The 22,059-nt window shown below is 40.5% G+C and overlaps 1 protein-coding gene across 1 annotated transcript in view; it reads right to left on the bottom strand.

The window, feature by feature from the left end:
* Positions 1 to 540: 540 nt before the first annotated feature.
* Positions 541 to 22,059, bottom strand: part of SYT14 (synaptotagmin 14) — a 103,596-nt gene continuing 82,077 nt past the window's right edge. The window contains exons 5-6 of the mRNA XM_018557203.1: positions 13,994 to 14,183; positions 541 to 854 (exon numbers count right to left, since the gene is read on the bottom strand). Coding sequence (XP_018412705.1) covers positions 541 to 854; positions 13,994 to 14,183 — 504 coding nt within the window. The remainder of the gene's footprint in view (positions 855 to 13,993; positions 14,184 to 22,059) is intronic.

A 22,059-nucleotide genomic window follows, 5' to 3' on the forward strand; every position in this document is an offset into this window, starting at 1 on the left:
CTGGTGGTTCAAATCGCCCACATTTAGCTTTTGGCTAACTGGTAAGTATTAGTGGCATGTAGCATTCTATTCTTACTACTCCCTGCAAGTACAAAAATAGACAAAAAAGCTAAGAAAGTTGCATGGTGCTGTAAAAATAAAGCACGAAATACCAAACTGAGGGTATCTGTGTCTTTTCAAAGCTTTTTTACGCTACTCTTCCAGTTGATGGAACCAGAGAGGGTCATGTTAATCAGCAGGGACCTTGTACAAAACAGTTTCATCAGACAAAATAAGAAAAGCACCTATAGAAGTGGTTGATATCACATCTAGAGATCTGGTTTTGGTGCGGCTCACGTCTTCTATCCATCTCCGCTCAGACATCCGGGGAGAGTGCACTACTGTGCGTGAAACCTCATCTCTGATGTGTACTGAGCTTTTCTCTGCATGTCAAACCCATTACCTGCGAGGAGCAATCTTCTGCAGGTGGCTAAATTACATCCTGTCCTTTCAAAAGAGCAGATGAGCTCTCTTGAGTCACAAGAGACCTCTTGACGGCAATTAGGATTCAAGCAGCGTGTGCCATCTACATACTTGCTGTCCTTTTGACTCTTTCATTTCAGTCCAATGACTGAGCTCTTCATCGCCTGAGCTGTTCAAACCTAGGGATATCCAACCTATCATCTCTTTGCGCTTCATGCTGCGCTTGTTATAGACAGACAATATGAGAGTCACGTCCGACAGCTGAAACAGGGCTACTTGGAAAATAAAGGTTTCTTTGTACAGGGGGTTGGGCTGGCCTCTTCGCGTCGATGTCTTACATTTCGACATTTCCTGGCCCATGGAATTCAGCAGTGTTAGCTTTACGTAGGTATCTATAAAAACCAATGAGACAGTTTAGTACAGGAGCTATATCTTTATGGCATGTTAGTAGTCAATGCATTGCTGGCAAAGGATATGGTGTATACCATTCATATGAACAAAAGAAAGTAATTTAGTTAGCTCTGCTGCAAGATTCAACGTGCACCTCTATGCTGTAAAGAAGGAGAGTAAGGGAGGAAGACCCTGTATTTGGTTCAAACATTGATGAAGGTTTTAGTGTATTTCTGAATTGTGTCTCTGTCACACTAAAGACCAGTTCACGCAGTTGTCACTGGGCTGAAGCTACTAAGTTGGAGCTACTTTTACTGTTCATGCAATTTCTAAGCAATTAGAAGCCTTGGTTTCTTCAGTTTAAATGTCCCATGCATGGAATGGGGAGCTCTTAGCACCACTACATGCCTAGCAGATAATTATTCTTAATAAATGCATCCAGAGAGAAGCTGATACTCTACTGGAACATTGATTTAAATTGTTTCATACCCAGGAAAAAAAAAACATTTTATCTAAACTGTAAATGTCTGCAGGTCCACTCATTCTTATCTTGGTGGTTTCAGACAGGAGGAGTTTTAGGAGCTTCAATAAATGTACTACTTGTCTCGGAAGAAAAAAAACAACCCACAAAAACATACTTAGTACATCTCTGCTAAACATCCACATTTACCAATGTTTAAACATGTCGCAAGTGCAGAAAAATATTAGTTGATCTCACCAGAAATCCATTGGGCTCCTAACTTCCTGTTGTGTGCTGACAAAACTTTATCTGCTGTACTGAAATTCCAAGCAGTGTTGTCAGCCCCAAGCATTATTATCAGAGTTCTCCCCGCTAGAGTACGAAAAAATTTTCCTTTATGTTGTGCTGTTATGGAGACAAAGAGAGGGTGTGGTATACTGTAGTCCAACTGTAGAACTAAACAGGGCTGACCAAACCTTTTGGGATTTCAGTGCAGCAGAGGAACTGTGTTGTCAGCTCAAACAGCAAGTTAGGAATAGGAACTTGCATGATCTTTGGCGGATCAATAGATATGTTTCTGTTACTTATAGTGATTTTAAGGGGCAAAATATGGGGAAATGTGCATGCATTGCAAAGATGTGTTGCACTTTATTTTCTTAATTTTGCCCAGACATACATTTTAAGCACTGCCCTATTGTGTCTCCATGGATAACACAGGGAGTTAGGATGAGGAACAGTTACGCTGGGTTCACACCTTAGCGTATTGGAAACTCGTGTTTGCTGCGTGTTTCTTGCCGCGCGGTTTTACCACGATTTGCGGTAAATGAGACGCGCGGCAAACGCGGGTTTCCGAGGATGTATCCGGCTGTATCCTGTTGGATACAGCAGGATACGCGCGTTAATACACCCCAAATAAGCTCCTGTACTTCTTTGGGCGTATGGTGTTTTACCGTGCGGTCGAACCATGCCCATAGGCAAACATGAGTTTTCACCTGTTGCGCGTTTTACCGCGCGTAGAAACGCTCAGGTGTGAACCGGGCCTTAGATGCGACTAGTACAGGTATTACCCAGGAAAGAACAAAGGCATTGCAGAAAGAAACCTGGAGTGAGATTAAGTGGTAAGGACACTGATACCTGATTTAATATTAGCCTACTCCTCCAATCTTCCCTCTGTAAATTGTTTTGTCCTCTCCCAAAGCAAATCTGTACGTGGCCCTTTCACGGCAAAGTAAAAGGTTGACTTCATCGCTCACCCCTGATATGCTCCTTTTCCAAGCTCCACTGCCATAATGTTTTGCCGCTGGAACCAAGTGAAATGATCAGTACTTCTGGGTATGGAGTAACGTCTTACTCTCCCCTTCTTCCCATGCTTCAGCAATGGATGCCTCAGCAGCCAGTTATCAAGGTCGATCTCTGACATGTGGGGCCGACTTGGAGCTTTTTCCGCAAAACTAAGTATGGGATAGGAGGACAAAGTACAGGTTCACTTTAGGCTTTTCAGAACATCAGTGTTAGTGATATCTAAGGTGAGAATAGTAATGGCTCAACTCTGATCCTCAAAGCTCACAAGAAAAGCTGGGATTGAATTGAGAGTATGGTTGAGCTTGTGCAGGTCTTGCAGAAAACCTGTTGACAAGCGGCTGTGCAGCACTAATTGGCACTGGATCAGGGATGGGTGGGTTTAAGACTAGCTGGGAAGTATGGTGGGGTAGTCAAATAATGTGCAACTGTACCGTCACACTTTGAAGGTAGAGCAGGGGGGACATAGCATCATATTTCCAAAAATACAGCAACATCTTCATAAATGTAAAAAAACAAATAAAAGAGGTGTGCACACTTTCTAACCCTCCTCCTTTCCAGCATATTGTTAGTTGCAAAATCACAGGTACAATTTAAAACATGCCAATAAGAAAATTCAAAGGTTTAACACCGTTAAAGAGAAAACAATTATAGGCATAAAATATTAGTCTTGGCTCAGTACAATTCAGCCAGCTGGATTAGCATATAAGGTATACCTCATAATCCTCTTGCATTCTTAATCATTGCGCTAAGCCAAATAATATAGCGTTACTAACACGGAGCAAGCTTTGTCTAGCCACAACACTTCAAGCATACCACTGAGTTTTTGGAGACTAAAACGACATAAACAGAGGGAGAGAGAACAATTCATGAAAGGGATGGGGGGGAGGGGGGGGGGGGTCAAGGAACCGAAGTGCAATGATGACATCAGAACAGCTGAGGATGTAATGCCAAATATGGAGACTGACGAGGATCACTCTGCATGGATGCGGTTTAGCCTCACAGATCTTGGCTTTAACCCTTCTAGCACAGAGAGAGGCTGGCACATAAGCATAGGCTTTGCATCGCTTGTTCCATTTGGCGCTGCTAGAGTTAAATGCATAAGATCTGGAGCCAAGCATCACTTGAATGCTTTCAGACTGCAATTTTATCACATTTGTCTCCTATTTGAGTGTAGATGATGTACAAGGATGCATGTTGTAGACTAACAAGATTTGAGCCTAGCCGTCTCATATGCCTTTGTAAAAAAAAAAAAATACGAGCATTTTTTTGGTGGTAAACGACAGAAAGCCACTGACGAAAGAACAATTATGTCCTGGGGTGGCTTCCAGTCATAGGAGGTGCGTGCCAAATGTGTGCTAGATGGCTTGGTATTATGAAGAGTACAAAAAAAAAATAGGATGCGCATCTAATACTGAACCATGAAATTACTATCATGCTGGGTTAAAATGGACAACGCAGTATAATTGCCAAGACAAGATTTGCTTTTTTTTCCTGGCTGCCATAGAAAACCAAGGTACTTCAACTGCCTTTTACTATGTATGATGATGGCAGAGGTGGATATACTTTTAAAACAGAACAGCAGGCACACAGCTAAACACAAAGTTAAAATACATATATGGATACGGGTAATTTGCCATAGAATTTAAATCTATTCAATAAGTCTTGTGTTTCACATACATGTGCTACACAACATAGCCGAGAAGGATAACTCTGGTATTTACTGGTTCAACGTTACAGCATCCTGTGTCTCCTGCCCGATAACTGGAGAATGGGTTGAATTGGTTAAACGGCAAAGCTGGCAATACATGTGGCAAATTTCAGTCAATTTCCACCACTTAACATCCAACAGAAATCACAAATACAATTGCAAGTAATCACTTTAAAAAGGACCAATATAAATACCCAGTTGTTAGATAGACCGCCAGAATTTGGTCCATTGTGAAGTCAAAACTGGGCAATGCATTGACAGCCTAAATTCAGTTTATTGAAAGATCAAATTAGAAATGAAAAAACTACAGCTATGTCTTCGAAAGTGATCAGGTTTTTCTGCGTGGTAATCAGAGTAATTTTGGTCTCATTGTCTCGTAGTTTATCAAAAAACACAATTTTATGTCTTAAGGTGGCCATACACTGTACAACCATCGCAAGACCTTAGTCTTGCGATGGTTGTAAAGTGATTAAAAAAACGTTCTGGGCAGATCGTACTCTCGATCATCGCAAGCCCGCCCCCTGAGGGGCGGGCTTCCGATGACCGCAATGCTGAACGGGCAGTGTGCGCGTGCGCATACCGGCCCGTTCGGCATTTGTCTCCCGAGCACCGTTCAAACCAGCCGAAAAACGTACGATTTTCGGCTGGTTTTCTAGCGTGCTCCTTAGACAAAAGATGTGCGACCGTACAGTAGAAACGGTCGCACATCTTCGTTCACACTGCTCGATTCTCGTACGATCGCGGGATTTCCCACGATTCTCGTACGAGAATCGAGCAGTGTATGGGCACCTTTAGACTGGCATTGTGCTATTCAACAAAAAATATCTTTCAAGGCCCATTCAGACCTTAGCATCCTGGTGTGTTAGCATGGATTTTTTTCACATGTCTTAAGGCTTAAGGCAGCCCATTGAAATGAATAAACTTAGGTTGGCGCAACACACTGCTTTGTAAAAGTGTGTTTTGGCCCTATAAGATCAAATGCTCCAAAAAATTGCCACATGTAAGGCCAGCTGAAAGAATGTTGCTTTTTAAAGTAAATGTTTAGTTTAATAAGATGAAGCTGTTCACTTTAATAATTAAATCAAGTGCAACCAACCCTGTTTTTACATTTTCTTGCAAGTAGATGGATATTCAGTGAACAGTCTGCACTCCTTTAGTAAGTCAATGAATCAAAAATGTGAGGATGCTGCCTCTGATCAGGATAGAGCCAGAAAAGTGATAAAGGAAGCTGCAAACCAGAACCAGGAAACAACAGAGTCCCCTGACTGCCATATGTGTAAATTGTGTGTCTATCTATCTATCTATCTATCTATCTAAAACCATGTATATAACTGTTGGCTAAAGTTCTGCTTTAAGCAATCAATAATCTTTTAGTTCTAGAAAAGTTTTTTGGGCCGAGGGTTAGAATTTAATTTCCTGCCCAAAAGTAATGTAAATATACTACGTCATGGGGATTTTTATAACAAGTATATTCTGAGATATATATGCAGTCTGTAAACCTTCATCCATCAGCAGAGATTTGTTCCTTCAACAAACCCATTAGGTGTACTACAGGTAACAGAGACATATCTGAATGGAAAACAAAAACAATATGGTGGACAGCTTTACTGCTGGCAAGTTCTCCCAGGCATGATAAAGACAACATCCAAGCTTGCCTTTATGGGACTCACCTCGGATTATATAAACCTGTCCACCTATCAAGTGTTTAAGACAACAGAACAGTCCATCTGACAACAGAGGGTGGGAAGCAGAAAAAGAAATAATTACAAGAGTTGGGTAAGAGAAGGTTAAAGGTTAGAGGTTGACCATTTCAGTACCAGATACTCCAGCCCATGAGTTGTGGCCTTGACTATGACGGGTTTGTTCAGAGAAGGAATGATCTGCATCTTAGGCAACACTTTTTAATTCCTCTGCAGCTAGACAGGCTTCTTCTTGTGCATTTTCCGGAACGCTAATAGAAGTCCCTTTGCCTTGCATTGCAATGTTATAAAGCCAAATTATAGCCATTTAGAAATGCTATGTAATGAAAATGAACCCCAATGATAATTCTTTACCTTTAACTGGCTTTCATTTCTTTCATGAGGCGGCTCCTAAGCGTTCTGTCTGCAAAGTGGTAATACAGGCACTGGTCTAGGAGAGGGGTTCAGGAAACATGTCCCACCCACTAAGTAACACCCATAATCACTCTGTCAGTGCAGTCAGAGATGGGCGTGTGTTGGAGTATGCACTGTTCTATCTTACAGGAAATCCTGCCCCCTGCTGCTCTGCATGGACTGGGAGACTAGGAAACTGCTATTAAAAGTGAAATCCTAGAAAACTGCAGTTAACAAATACATTCACAACATAACCAGGCATAAGAAATATACATATAACCTGACTTGGATGGAAGAGATGACTATTTAATGATTGTTCCATTCACACACATATATATATATAGATATAGATATAGATATATATATATATATATCTATATCTATATAATCTAAAGGTTGTTCAGTACTGGTTCCCCAACTCTGTTTAGCTGCTGTGGAATGGCACAATATGAAGCTGTGTTTGCAAGATGCATCTCACCATTCAACTGAACCAGCCCGAATGGTGCAGAAATAGTTCAAAGGAAAGTATTTGTTTCCATCCTGAAGTTACACAACATGAAATCAGATGACTGATTGAATGAAATGTCTGCCCAAAATAAATTATTCTGTGCTTGGCTGCTGACAAGTTGAGTTACCGGAGTGTAGCGTTGAAATTAATCATTATGTCATCCTTTGCTGAAACTGAAGAGGATTAACACTACTAGCAATATTAAACCATAGAGAAAAGAGGAAAACGTCAGTGAGGAGGAAAGAGGGTCTTTCTGCTTAAGTCCCATACCATGGGTGGCATGGGACTCCAGAGATCATCGTCTTCCCATGGGTGATTTCAGCTTTACAGAATCTCCAATTTTATAGGCTGACCAGCTAATGAATTGCAGCTTTTAAGATTTGTTAAGAAAAATCCCTACCTAACAGCTCGTACCACATGGCATCTGCCACTATATCTGCCAGGCTCCTCTGTGTGTTTCTCTGATTCTGCTCGCACTTTGCTACTATGTACTCAACTTACCCAGCTTCAGGACTAAGCAACACAGCCCTATTGGCCAATAAGGGGCCATTTTGTAGGACAGGCGAATGGGCGTATTCCAGACATTAAGCACATATTGTCAAAGTAAAACCAGGATTGGGGGGCACACAGTGGGTGCTTTCTGGATAACAGAGTTAATAGTAGGTGCCTCTTAGAAAGGAAATTTACAAGTTTAGATTTACAGTTTAGAACTGCTTTAAAGTAATCCTGGTATCTCTTAACTAGGGTATACACAGGTAGATTTTCGAACAAACAGTCGTATGGAAAATTCTGTCGGAACGTTCCATAATACCATCAGAGACTTGGTGATTGTCCTTAGAAATTTCGCTTGATTATCGTTTCCATTTAACATTTGATTCTGGAAAAAATGGAGTTTCCCGAACGAAAACCACATTCACTGTTAGAATTGCTTCAAACAAAAAACATTTTTCAACATGTTCCTTCGCATTTTTTTGTCACTGTGGTCGAAATTGATCATTGTTTTGCCCCCATCAATGATTAGAAAGTCAAACAAATGTTCCAAAATTGATCTTGTTCATTCAAAATTCTAACCGTATATACCCAACTTTAGTATTATTAAAGCTAACCTTTGATTGCAGTAAAATGCAATGTCTGTTTACATTGCCTAGGCCTGCTCCCCTTTCACAAATTACCTGCTATTAGTGGGAGTCAAATGTACCTGTAAAATAAAAAAGAATTAGGGTTTACACTTACCTTACCCCCAGGTGTGGTGTCACCTGGTGCGGCTGTTGGGTGTAACCCGCTGGGATGTCATCACACATGCGTCATAACTGCTGGTGCCCATCTTGGTGATAGACGCTGGCAAATAGAGGAGGGGACGTTCACCCAGCAGGTTTAGGTATGCCGCCAGGTCCCCTCCTCTCTCATGCAGCTGACTTTTCAGAGGGAGTGACTCCAAAATGACTGTCGGTCATTTTGGTGACACCCCCACTGATCCCGCATCCCCCGCACCCCATTGTGATGTCACTGCTCACCCCCGCCTTGTGCCTGCGGCGCCTAAGACACGGTGACGTCACACTCCTTCCAGAGTAGACTGGATCATGGAAATACAGAGAAGCCTAAATCTTGCGAGCAGATGCTCTTGCAATAGACTGGAGTAACTTCCTGCAAGATTTGGCCTGCTCTGCATTCCGTAGAAATCTTTCCCTAAGGATGGTGACAGCACACCTGGCGATGCAGGAGGAGGGGTTAGTGGGGTTGGGGTGAGGGAAGTATAAATACGCAGTAGGTGATTTGTAAAGAGGGAGGGGAGCCGGGCAATTTGAGCGGACCCTACATTTTACTGCAAAGTTAGCTTTAAATTAATAACATTATTAAAATGCAGGTGCTTCATTATGTTAATTCTACCTCCAGATAAAGTCAAACACTGTAGGAAACAAAGGGATTGTGCTTGATTTTACCAACAGAAGACAGAATTTTCATACTACAGTGCCCTGGGGTTCAGAGGCACATTCAAGCTGCCAATATACTATTAAGAGGTAAGAGGATTACTTTACAAAAAACAGCGACATTGCTGAGACATGAGGCACAAAGGCTTACAATGTATTTCCACTTTTGCAGTCAAATTTGAGAAAACTTTGTCATGTGCTCCCATTCACACAGTATAATTTTAAAATAAATATTTCTTATCTTTTCGATGTTTCCTTGGAACGCGTCTTTGGGAAGATTGTAAACTACAGTAATACCTCGGTTCACGAACGCTTCTGTTCGCGAACAATTCGGTTTGCGAACAGGAAGTTCGGCAAATTTTTGCTTCCGTTTGCGAACTCCAAATCGGGTGACGAACACGACTGCGGCCATCTTCTGACACGTGGTCGTGGCTTCCTCTAGTCGAGATCATGGTCGCAGACAGACCTGTGCACACTTGCTGTGGAGCTTTTTTTGTGTGCTTTTTAGCACATACTGTACAGTATTATTTAATCCAGCATGGCTCCAGAGAAGTGCAGAGCAAGCATGGTGGTAAAAAGAAAGTGCAGAGCAAGCATGGTGGTAAAAACAAAGTGCAGAGCGGTAATGAATTTACAGATGGTTCTGAACAGATTAACCTCATTTACAGTACATTGAACCGTTTGAGAAAATGTGATTCTGTGCGTGACCAAAATCAGTTCGAGACCACGTTCGTAAGGGTCAAAATGGATTAACCTTATTTACATTGAACCTTATGGGGAAATTTGATTCGGTTTGCGACCAAATCGGTTCGCGAACCAGAATCGTGGAACAAATTAAGTTTGTGAACCTAGGTACCACTGTACTCTGAACAATTTCACAATGAGTCTGTACATAAGGACACAGAGTGATTTTTATCCTGAGTAACATACAATACATCTAGATCTTTAACCCTTTGTTAGGACAGACAATGTTCAAATCTAGTTTACAACTGACTTTGGGATCTGCCAGCACAGTACAGGCAGGGTTAATTATGGTAAACGTTAACTACCCAGCCCATTTCAGCTTCCTCCTTGAAATGACAGAGAATGGAAACATTTCAGGTTTGTAGTTTTCCAGGGTGTAAAATAAAAAATGGTAAGCAACAATTTTTAAATATTTATTTTTTAAAGTAATGCGTTGTGAATGGGAACATGTAACAACTAGAAAATAGGTGGTTATCCAAATTTGGCAGCAAAAGTGGAAATACACTTTAAGCCACAGTAATGATATACACAGATTTAGAGAATACATTTTAAATCACTCCAGCAGCCATTGCTAAATTAGTAACTGGCATTATTTATAGCTCTCACTGCAACACAGATAACAAAACAAAACCCTTAGGCAAAGCACAGATGTTGACCAGTGACAGATAGTACTTTTCGTTAATTATTTAAGAACCGACTGCAAATTCCTGGACTTGTTTTTGTATAACAGGTTTATACAGAGCAGCAAATTCTAGAGGGTCAATATAAGCAATTCTATAAGGAATTCTGGTAACATGGCCAGGACCATAATTGAAGTTGCTTTTGCAGAAGTGCACACATCATCATGCATTTCCTAGCTGCTGTCATTGGCCACAGAAATGACTGCAGAGGGAGGTAGAGCTTGCCATTGGAGAACTTAAGAATTACAACAGGCCAGAGCTCCACACTACCAGCACCAACCCAAAACTGATAAATCAGACTTGGGTAAAGGACATCTTAAAGGAGTCTAAATGAAACATATGAATCCATCACCTGCAAATCTGGAAAAGTCTTATATAATGGTAAATGAGAGGAGTGCGGGCCTGCTTGGTGTGTTGTGATTTATTGTGGATAGTCCATAGAGGTTAGGTAAGCAGTTATTTAGTCCTGGGAGCCCTTGAGAGCAGTCCCTGTGGAATGGTAGAGAAGATTGAAGAATAAAAACACCACTCCACTGCTAAAAATCCAGAATAAATGTTGTGTTCAATGAGGTGAGCCAATATGTATTAGTGGCTACAAGGAACTGCCTTCATCATGGCTGAAAAAATCAAGGAGTAGGGTCTAAACTAGGCTGAGATTTCAATAAAATGAATGGATGTTATGGACTTTCACAGCATCTGTTTCCACTTTTTCAATCCTTCAAGAAGAAAAATGTGAGATATTGCAGCTTACCAGTCCTTGAATGGGGTGGACGCACTAGTTTTCATTTTTCATGTTAAAAACGTTTCCAGCAAGTACAGAAAATACCTGTTGATCCTGCCAGAATTGCAGCGTTCTTGTCACTTCATGTGAGCTGAACTAGAAGCACAAATAATTTTATCTTTTTTTCTGTAAACTACTAATTCCATCATCCTTTTGTAATGGAGAATGTTATATATAGAATTTGGATATAAATATGGAGCAAAGGCGATATCACACCCAGAAAGGAAACGTATAATAATGCGGCAAAGATAAGGGCTTTTAAAGGGCAGTGATCCTTCCTTCATATTGTGGCATATAATCAAGACCTGCCTTATAAACTTACCAGCAATATTGATTAATTATCCAAAGACCATATAGAGTCCCAAAAATGCGATAATATAATGATGTCATGGTATCAAGGAGTGCCAGTATTCCTCAATGCGTTTCGCACCCAATATAGGGGCTTCTTTAGGAGGAAGGAGGAGGATGCTCTTATATAATAGAGATGCAGAGAGTAAAGCTGTCCATAATCTAAATTAGCACAGTGGCTGCCACTGTCGTCACCCTTCCGGTCGGCATCCCTCGAACAGCTGATTGAAGGAGCCGTTTAGAAAAATGTCCAAACTTAAAGAGCTCGCAGCCAGTGAGCTGCTGGCTCTGTTCGGGTATTTGCCGGGGGACAGCAGTGGATTCCTCGATCAACACTTGTAAGGGTTGATGGAAGAATCGGTTCTATTTTTTTCATTTGGTGGGTTGAACGAAAACATAGAACCATGTACGGCCAGCTTAAGACAAGTTTGAAGTCCAGCCTGGGTTACAATCACGACTCCCTCCATACATATACTGAATTAAGTGAACATAGCCTCCCAAACACAGGAAATATGTTATTTGCAGGATTACTGGGTGACAATAAAGGAAAGAAAGCCAGAAAAAAAGAAATTAATACAACTACCACATCTGAGGTCTGGTAAGCTTCACTATTACATTTAGTTTAAATATAAGTTAAAATATGTATAATCCGCGCTTTATAGATCGATATGGATACCTCAATTAAAATATCAAGAATAAATGAATAAATGAATGAATGAATACCTCTATATTAGAGCTGCTGTACTAGGGACACTAGGGTCAGATAGTATATAACTGGATGTGCAGCGCTCAGGATTATCAGTGAGTAAATAAAATCAGTGTTGGCAAATGAAACTTAATAAGTGTTAATAATCAATAATAACCAGTGAAATAAAAATCTCAAATCGTGCACAAATACATGAAATAAATAAAATGTACAATTCTGAATATAAAACCAAAAATGTGAAAAATGTATAAAAAATCTCAAGCTTATCAAAGTGATATATAGCAAAGTGAATGCCAAAGTGAGTGAAATATATATTTAAATAATCGTTGATAGGATGTGAGTCCAAAAATAGATAATTTGTGGATCCAAAATCTGTAAAAATATAAATAATTCGTTGATTGGAAAACCTCTGTGCGGGGCTACACTTCTCGGTATCATACGCAACCAGGAAGCACAGAGGTTTTACTCACAGACGTGTGAGCGGCCGTTTTTAGCAATTTTAAATGTAAGTGGCTACTTGTTGTGTTTAATAAAGCATGCTATCGACTACACCATGAGGAGTTTTTGTCCCTTTTATATTTTTGTGACTAAATACTGATCCATATGGTGAGGACGAGACGTTTGGAGGATCACCAACTATCATCTCCTTCTGCCTGTGAATATCCTGGTCTGGTGAGTGCGCATCCCAGAGGGGACCTAGACGTGGACACTGCGGTGTGGGATTTCTATTATTTGTTACAGACACTGAAAATTTAAACAGTTTTTGGCATTCACATATCATCTATTTTTTATTCACTTCCAATCAACAAATTATTTATATTTTTACAGATTTTGGATCCACAAATTATCTATTTTTGGACTCACATCCTATCAACGATTATTTAAATATATATTTCACTCACTTTGGCATTCACTTTGCTATATATCACTTTGATAAGTTTGAGATTTTTTATACATTTTTCACATTTTTGGTTTTATATTCAGAATTGTACATTTTATTTATTTCATGTATTTGTGCACGATTTGAGATTTTTATTTCACTGGTTATTATTGATTATTAACACTTATTAAGTTTAATTTGCCAACACTGATTTTATTTACTCACTGATAATCCTGAGCGCTGCACATCCAGTTATATTTAATATATATGGTTATATTTACCATAAAAATTGTGAAAAGCAGCAACCAGTAAAACATGATGCCATTTAGGCCCTTTGTTGCTGACTGGCTGGTTGTGTGCCATGAGCCAACCCAGTTTGAATGTCTGTGTGTAATTCGTGCTTTAAATTAAAGTCTCGGTGTAAATTAGAGTTCCTGAAAGGCAGGTATATTGTCAGAATACATGATAACCATGCACAAGACACTCAGACTCCTTAACTCGTATCAAGAAAAGAAAAAAAGCAAATTACATATACTGTAGTAGTACAACTGTATTTGGTCTTTTCCAATGCATTTTCTAACATATTAGAATGGAATTCTCCATGAAACTGAGGACTCCACCTTGGACCATCATTTCTAATGGTCGATTTGAACTTTTTTGGGAAGTAAAGGGGATGAAGAAAACATTCAAATCCTTTCCTAATATTTGACTAGCCTGTAACCCAGCCCAGCTTCCAGTTCACTATACCCAGATTAGTAAAAGATGAATTCTCATTGGTTGTTATGGGTCACTGCACTTCATGCATTTCCCTTTGCCTCGCTGAATAAGCCTAATACTGCAGAGAGAGTTCTGTTAAGGAGCAATTCATTTAATTGGTGTACAACGCAGATGCATAAAATGCACTTGGCTGGTTTACTGGTCCTTTAAGTGTAATTAGAAAAGGCAGAGATTCTCCTGGTGCTAGAACTCATTAAGAAGAAGAATAGAAAGGCTTTTCACTCACTGGGAGGTCTGTTGCCTGACAGGTTTTTGAAGTGGCTGCCTTTTATCACTTCTGCAGAAAGTCTGCCCGTGGTGGCGTTATAAAGCAGGCCGATGAGGATTTCAGGAGCAGCGTTGTGGACCAGTGATTGACAGGAGGAAGAGCTTTCCATACATGACACTTCTGACATACTCATCTGGGAATCACAGCCCTGCAACCACAAACAGAGATTATAAGAGATCCGTGTGCAGAGGAAAAAACCTGGACTGCTTCAATAAGCTGGATGAAGAATAGGATTACTTACATAGTTATGTTGCTGAAAATAAGACATGTGCCCATCCAATTTAACCTTAACAAATCTGTACATCTTTGTACATGACAGCTGATATAGAGAGATGCAAAACCCGTATAAAACCTGATTTGTTATGTCTTAACAGATATAAAAGAAAAATCCTTACTATTGGCAATTTTATAAATCCCTGTATCAATGTACTATGTATGATTTAAAGTAACCCTTTGTATTGAGTTCCATTAGAAAAGCATCAAGCCATTTCCTGGAGCACTGAATGGCAGGTACCCTCTGTGCCCCACAGGGCCTATTAACACCAGGACACAATGCTCCATAATACATGCATTTTTGTGTGTTGTGGAGTGTTGCATTAGGCAGCCCAGTCAAAATGAATGTTTGAGAACTTACATGTAACGAATGAAAACTGGGGTCATGTTGCATTTTTTGTAGCTCACAGCCCTGATGAAGGGACCCTGCGTGGCCCCGAAACGTTGGCTTCTTGACACATGTGACATATCAATAAAAGTGCTATCCTTTTTGCACATTACAATTGAGTTCTGGTGACTACTATCTTTATTTGTGGTGCGCTGTGGCGCGTTCTGGAGATGCATTAAAATTGAATGGCACCGCAATGCACTAGCGCTTACTGGTCAGCACCACCAGCTACTGCTGCAGTTCCCCAATGGTACTATGGAAATATCAATCTTTCTGAAAGTTCATGTTTGCATATTGGTAGGCATACCTACCACACCCATCTTGGAGTGCTCGGTCCTCAATAGGTTGCGCAGACACTTAGCACTGCAATGTGGGATGGGGGAGAAAAAAACACACACATCTGCCATGCATCTAGCAGTTTGGTTTCACCAATCGCCCTTTAAGAGATAACTACTGTATTCTTTACAAAAAAAAAAACTCACAGAGGTATACATCTAGAAAATTCTCATAGCTTATTAATTCAGCAAAACTGCAGGTACATTAAATCTGTGCTTGTTAGCCAATGTTTGTGTAAATGGGGCAACATGAATGTTAGTGTATTTTCGCTTGAATGTTCTTTAATGAGTTAATCCATGAAGCTCATAGTGAATGGGGAAAATACTGCATTATGGCCATTAGATGGAGCTTAGGGTCAAAGGAAATAAAGACATGTTAGTAATGAGATACAATTTTAGAATTCTAGATATCAATGGAGGGAATGATAATATAAATTTAACTAGGGATGCACCGATACCATTTCAGATACCAGTGCCGATACTTGGCATTTTCATGAACTACCAGGTTTGCAACGGCTGCCGCTGGGGCATAGCTCTGGCGCTCCACCACTGTCCTTAAATCATTAGTCGATATTGTTTTAGAAAAACTGTCACATGACACTAAACAAAAATGTATCAGTACTTGTATCTGTGAGTACTTGGAGAAGTATCAGTAGTTGTACTTGCAAAAATGGTATCGGTGCATCTCTTTATATATGTTTATAAAAACAAAATCATACATGAAAACAGATGTACAAATCCCAGGAGCTCCGTGTCCTCCTTACAAATAACAGCTGCCTCCTAACTTTGGAATTTTTCTCTAGTCTAGTCTTGGAGCTCGAAAAGTATTGGTACTTGTACCGAGTACTGTACTTGGAATCGGTGTATCACTAGCCATAATGCAGTATTTTCCTGATTCACTTTGTTCTTTGTGAATAAACCTATTGAAGAACATTCCACCAGAAGAGAAACTACACCAAGAAATTCATTTTTGCCCCATTATTACAACTGATTTACTTGCACAGAACAAATGGACCTGCAGTTTCGCTGGATGAATAAGCTATGCAAATTATTTATACAGAGACCTTACAATGTTGACAACCACACACTCCACTGCAATACGCGCAAGTATGTGAGCCCAAGCAGCAGACATTGGCTGAGGTCTGTCTCAGGCCAGCCATTATTTTCAATTAGCCAGCATGAGGTAGAGTCCATTAGGTAGAGCTGGTTGCGGACATAGCCAGTCATTCATAATGGGAACAACACTGTGTCCAGGTTGTGCAGTGCACCAGTACTGTTACTGAGGTAACAAAGTACTTACTGACTGTTTACAAGGCAGCTCAAGGTTGCCCGACGATGTTTTTTTTTTCCTTGTAATAGTACAAATATCTTTAAGAGGAAACAAATACGTAGTCCACAATTACTGACCTAATCTTCTGTCCTGGTTATTTAGATTATCTGGCTTCAATAAGGTTTGAGTCAAATATGCAGATCAGGAGATCTGGCTTAGCTTTCTGCATGCTTGTTCCTGGTCACAGACTCAGAAAGAATTCAAACTAAAGACAGTAAGGTAGCTAGCAATTTCAGACCAAGGCCAGCAATGGTAGCCCACACAGTTGTTTAATAACATGCTTTCTTTAATTAAAATGCTAGTACATACTACTGTGGTATACTTCCAGTAAGTCAGAGCCTTTCTCTAAAGCCTCATTCACACAGCTAAGTGTCGGTCTGTACAGATCCATGCGGCATGCACGGCCATGTCAGGCCGTTCCCGGGAAGGACAGGTGCTGCGTGTGATTGTACGCAGCAGCCCGTTCTTCTCTATGGGGTAAGCAGCCGTACACTCACCCGAGCTGATCCTGTCTGCGTCTGAGCATGGACACCCGCAGCAGCATGGATGTGCAGTTCGGGTGAGCATACGGCAGCGTACGGCCGCGTCCTCCCATAGAGAACAACAGGCTGCTGCGTACAATCACACGCAGCACCTGTCCTTCCCGGGAACGGTCCGACACAGCCATGCAGCACCTGTCCTTCCCGGGAATGGCCCGATACGTCCGTGCACGCCGCACGGATCTGTAACGGCCTGACACTTAGCTGTGTGAATGAGGCGGAAAGCAGATGGATGTCACAAGCTAATCCTGAATGCTATGTACATTTCCTAATGTACTGGGTTCTATGCATAAACAAATAAAAATCTCAACATTTCCCGCCTATGTACACCATCCATGTGTTCCATGGACAAGTGTCAACAACACAGTGAGTCACAAAACAAGAGATGTTTTCTGAAAAACCTGCTCTTCTCCATCACTTGACATTAATTTAGGCAGACAGAACAGAGAAGGTGTCAGTCACAGCAGGTATGACTATAAAACTTGATAAACAATAAACCTGGGCACCCAAGCTCTCTGTGGCTTGTTGTTTGCTATGCTCATAAACATCATTAGTTTGCTGAAATGATAGTGAGTGCCTTATTTAGACACACTGGCAGGATTTTCAAGTTTTATACAAAGCCATATGATCCCACAACATTGACAGCAGACATAGATAAAGTGGTCCATCCATTCTGCCATTATCGATACTTGTTAGGAGGTTGGTATAATAATCTTTTGTTTTATGTGGATGCCGAATAGCCAGGTAAAGTGGACCTATTGTCAAATGTTAAAGCCCATCTCCGAGCAAAATTTACACCCCCACCCGCCTCCATACAATTGTTTTTTCCCAAAAAGCACAGTTGTGTGACCCTCCTATAGAATAAAAGACAGATGATCCCCAATGCAGTCCCTCTCTGCCACCAACCGGTTTCCACTCCTCTCGGTGAGGTCATCACTTCTTTTTAGTAGAGTTGACAAGAGTTTGTGCTATTTGTTTCTTCATGGGGAGATTTCCTCTCACCTCCTATTCCAGGTGATACAGACACAAAATAAAAATATCCGCAACACGGACCCAGCAATAAAAATGGACTGCTGTTCTAACCCATCCCCAAGCTACCCAAAAGTAGAGAAAAATGTAGTCTATAAAGCTGAACTTTGAGCAAACAGCTAAACGCACAATTAAAAAACACGATGGGAGCTATTCTACCTGGCAAAGTATGTGTATTTCTGTCCACAAAGTCTGCAGATTTACCAGTCCTGCCACACAGCACAGCCAACATGGTGACCGGACTATTCTATCCTGCAGTTAAGAAATACAGTTAGGCCCCCGGTCTGTGATTGGATAGTTAAGAAGCAGCAAGGTCATCTCACTACACTTGCCTCCTATCAGCATATTCCTTGTCAAACATGTGCATGCAGCACACCTGATTGACTGCTGGTGCTGTCCCTCCTTCTCCCAGTATGTGTTCTACTATACAGGGAATTAACCCTGAATAAAAAGCAATGCTGATTGTATCACTTCTGACTCCTCAGCTGTCATTCCCTGGCTAGGGAAGCTGGGGATGAAGCTATTCAAGAGCGACCAGTGCTTGAATTGATGGTTTGAAGTGGAAAGGTGACACCAGGGGTCTAATAGACCTTGTGAGGCTTTTCGGTTAAATAAATAAAAAAAAAGGTTTTAAAAATGAAAGTTAAATTAACCTCTTGCCGTCCGCCCGTAGTAAAAAAACGGACGGACGAAAATTGAAAAATATTTTTAAAAAAAGGAATGTGGAATTCCCATTGTCGACAGCCGGGACATGCAGTTCCGGTTGCCAGGCGGGTAGTTTTTTTCTACATGTAGCCCTGCTTCGGACAAGCAGAGCTAAATGTAGAGCGGGGAGCCGCTGCAGGTTTTATACAAGTGATCTGATCAGATCACTTGTACCAACCTGAAGGTCTGTCCCCTCCCTCCCCGCCATGGTTTCCGGGGTCCCCCGCTCTTCTGGGGGACCCGGGACCACGGCAAATGAGCTCAGGATGGAGTGCGGGGAGCAGAGAGAAGAACGTCTGTTCTCCACTCTGCTCTCTGATCAGTGAGACGGTAATCACAGCGCCACCTGTCTTAGCTGTCAGAAACTGCACAGAAGATCTATTCTGTGCTGGAGGGCAGGTTCCATAAGGAGAACCTGTCACCTCCAAACTATCACATAGGGGCTTGTAATCCCCTGTGTGATAGCAATAAAATTAAGTGAAAAAAAATTAATTCAAAAGTGAAAGTAAAAACAATAAAATAAAGAAAAATTAAAAAAGTAAAGTTATAAAAAAAGTAAAAATAATAAAATATAGAAACATTTTAAAAATAAAATTTGTAAAAAACATAATTTTAAAAAATTAAATTAAAACCAACCCTGCCACCCCCACCATCTGCATGCAAATAAATGCATGCATAGCACTATGTGTGCATTGAGTGCTGCCCCCATTCGGGACAAGAAGATTGTCATGAGGGACAAGTAGATTGGGTCCCCGCTTTAGCCTCTAAGCAAGTAGTTTTGTTTTTTTGGCACTAAAATTAACATAACTGTATTTTTTACTTTTAAGAGTTCAGTTAATATCATGCAACATAGCTCGACTCTCTGGGGGCTATCTCTTTGTGCATTATCTGGGGAATATTTCTCATTGATTGGTCATTGATAAAATGAATTTAAAAGCCATTATCTCATGTATAACGTTTGCATGCAAGTAATTTAACAGGATGTTGGTTATGTACCATCATACTATGACCTCTCTGCAAAAAGAGTTAGCAGATATGTAAGGAGTTAACCGCTTTGCCACCTTCTGTGCGAGAGGTGATTTTTAATTATTTTTTTTGTATCTGGCTGCGTCCTTTGATTCAAGACAATTCACGCAAGCTGAGGGACGTTCAAGGTCCAAACGAAGCCTTGACCATTGGGTTAATCAGATAATCCAGCACCAACATTTTACATTAATTATTCAGAAAGTGCCTTTAATTTGATGTGGCTACTGTTGCCGAGCTGTTGGCATGTTTAGATTAGACAGCGACCTGTCACTAGCATCCCATTCAACTTGGGAAGAATAAAATAACTGTGTGAGCTTAATGAGGGATAGAAATGTTTAGGGTTGCCTTTCATGATGCTGAAAACAGAATGTGAACAGGGAACAAAAAATAGTTGTGTGATTACGCCTATTGTAATACATAATGCATACTCTTATAGACCATATCATTATAGATGCCATTTAATTATTTGCATGCAGTAAACCACAAAAAGCAGTCATCTAAGACTAACATCTGAAGCATAAGCCTTAAAGCCCAACTCTAGTTAAAGCTGTTTTCTTTGGAATACTGAAGAGTGTAGAAGGGTTAGAACCTTAATCTAGTTTTTAGTGCTGCAGACCTTTACACTGTATTCGGTTTCTCTTAGATGAAGAGAAACTAGGACAAGGGAGTATAATATCCCTGGTAAGGACTGCAGGAAAGGCTGAAGAGGCCACAAGGAGTCCAAAATGTAATATGCATTTACTTATATTGCATATGCCAATGTGTTTCAGGGGCTTTTATAATGCCACCTTCATTGAGGCTAACAAAAAGTATATAAGATTATGTGTAAAGTAGTGCAATCAGATCATAACTAATCAATTTCAGTCAGGCCACACAAATAGCATACAAATAACTCCAGGAAGATATAAAAGACACAAATTAACATGCAACTGTAATCATTATTACAGCCTTAAAGTGACAGATATCCCCCAGAGAATAGGACTCTGGAAGGTGCAGACATGGAAAAATTTGTTGGTACCTCTCCATAAAAAAAAGAAGAGGTATGCACAATTTTATCCTAAATAACTGGAAACTGAATAAAGTGATTGGCAATTATTGTATTTCCATGTTTAATAAAAATCAGACATTGCTCTTGATTTTTTATTCAACAGAATATTTTAAGTAATAAAACAAATGAAAATGACATGGACAAAAATGATGGGACCCTTCACCCAATATTTTGTTGCCCATGTTTAGAGGCAATCACTGCAACAGCATTTAAGTCCTCCTGTGTTTTCTTCCTTTGAGCCCACCTTTGCTCAAAAAGCGCCAGATGGTGCAAGCAGACACTGATCTACCTTGACCTTGGAGGTCAGCTTGCATCTCTTTGGAAGTTTTCCTTGGCTCTTCACACTACCCTTCTGTTTAATATGGGGTCAATATTCCTCTTGTCACAGGAAGTATGGCTACACTCCCATGGACCCTAAACTTCTTAATATTTGCAACTGTAGTCACAGGAACATCATGCTGCTTAGAGATGGGCTTATAATCTTTACCATTGACATTTTGGTCAATAATTTTCTTTCAGATCTCAGAAAACTCTCTACTTTGCATTTTTTGGTCTATGTTCAGTGTGGTGCACACAATGACATCAAACAGCTAAGGGACTACTTTTCTCCATTAAGATAGACTGACTGACAAATCTGCCCAGGCCATTTTAGTAAATCTTTTGTGCTGGTGAGAATGGATATATCTTGAAGGGCAGGTGAAAAGGAAATAGGAAGAAGAGGAAGGAGTCTCAGGTGGAGGAGGTTCATTCCCTGCATAGCTGGGTGGGATTACTACTGCTGCTGCTATGTATTTAGACTTGTATTTGCTTTATGAATTCTACTGCTGACGTAAGCCAGTACCTTTTTTTACAGGACTTCATTGAACTGCAATAAGAAGTACTGTTTCTGTTTATTTTATGTGGCTGAAGTAAAGCCTGCTAAGGTCACACTAAAGACTGTTTTGAGGCTAATTCACCAAATATCACACTTTGTAGAATAAGAAATAATTGATCTTTTTTTCACACTTTCTTAACTTTACAGTACCCTTTGGCATACCAAAGGCATGCAGGTATACTTATTATATATATTGCTTTTAAATTATTCACTCTTGAGGAGGGATGAAGCATTTAATCAATAAGCAATCAATGAGAAATATTGCTCAGATAATTCAATGCACATAAAGCTAAACTGGGAGGCATCCACCCTACCCAAGGTCCTGATACCACAGGACAACCACCAAGAGAATTGAATTACAGAAAGAGATAACCCCACAGAGAATTCAACATAACAGGCCAGCTATTCCTTACCTGCAAGAGAACTTGAGTGCTCAGGAATATGTCCTCCTCACCAAGGTCACCAAACAAGCCCCAA

Source organism: Nanorana parkeri, unplaced genomic scaffold (assembly GCF_000935625.1).
Source record: "Nanorana parkeri isolate BGI_ZX_2015 unplaced genomic scaffold, ASM93562v1 scaffold1, whole genome shotgun sequence".
NCBI classification, from domain to species: domain Eukaryota; kingdom Metazoa; phylum Chordata; class Amphibia; order Anura; family Dicroglossidae; genus Nanorana; species Nanorana parkeri.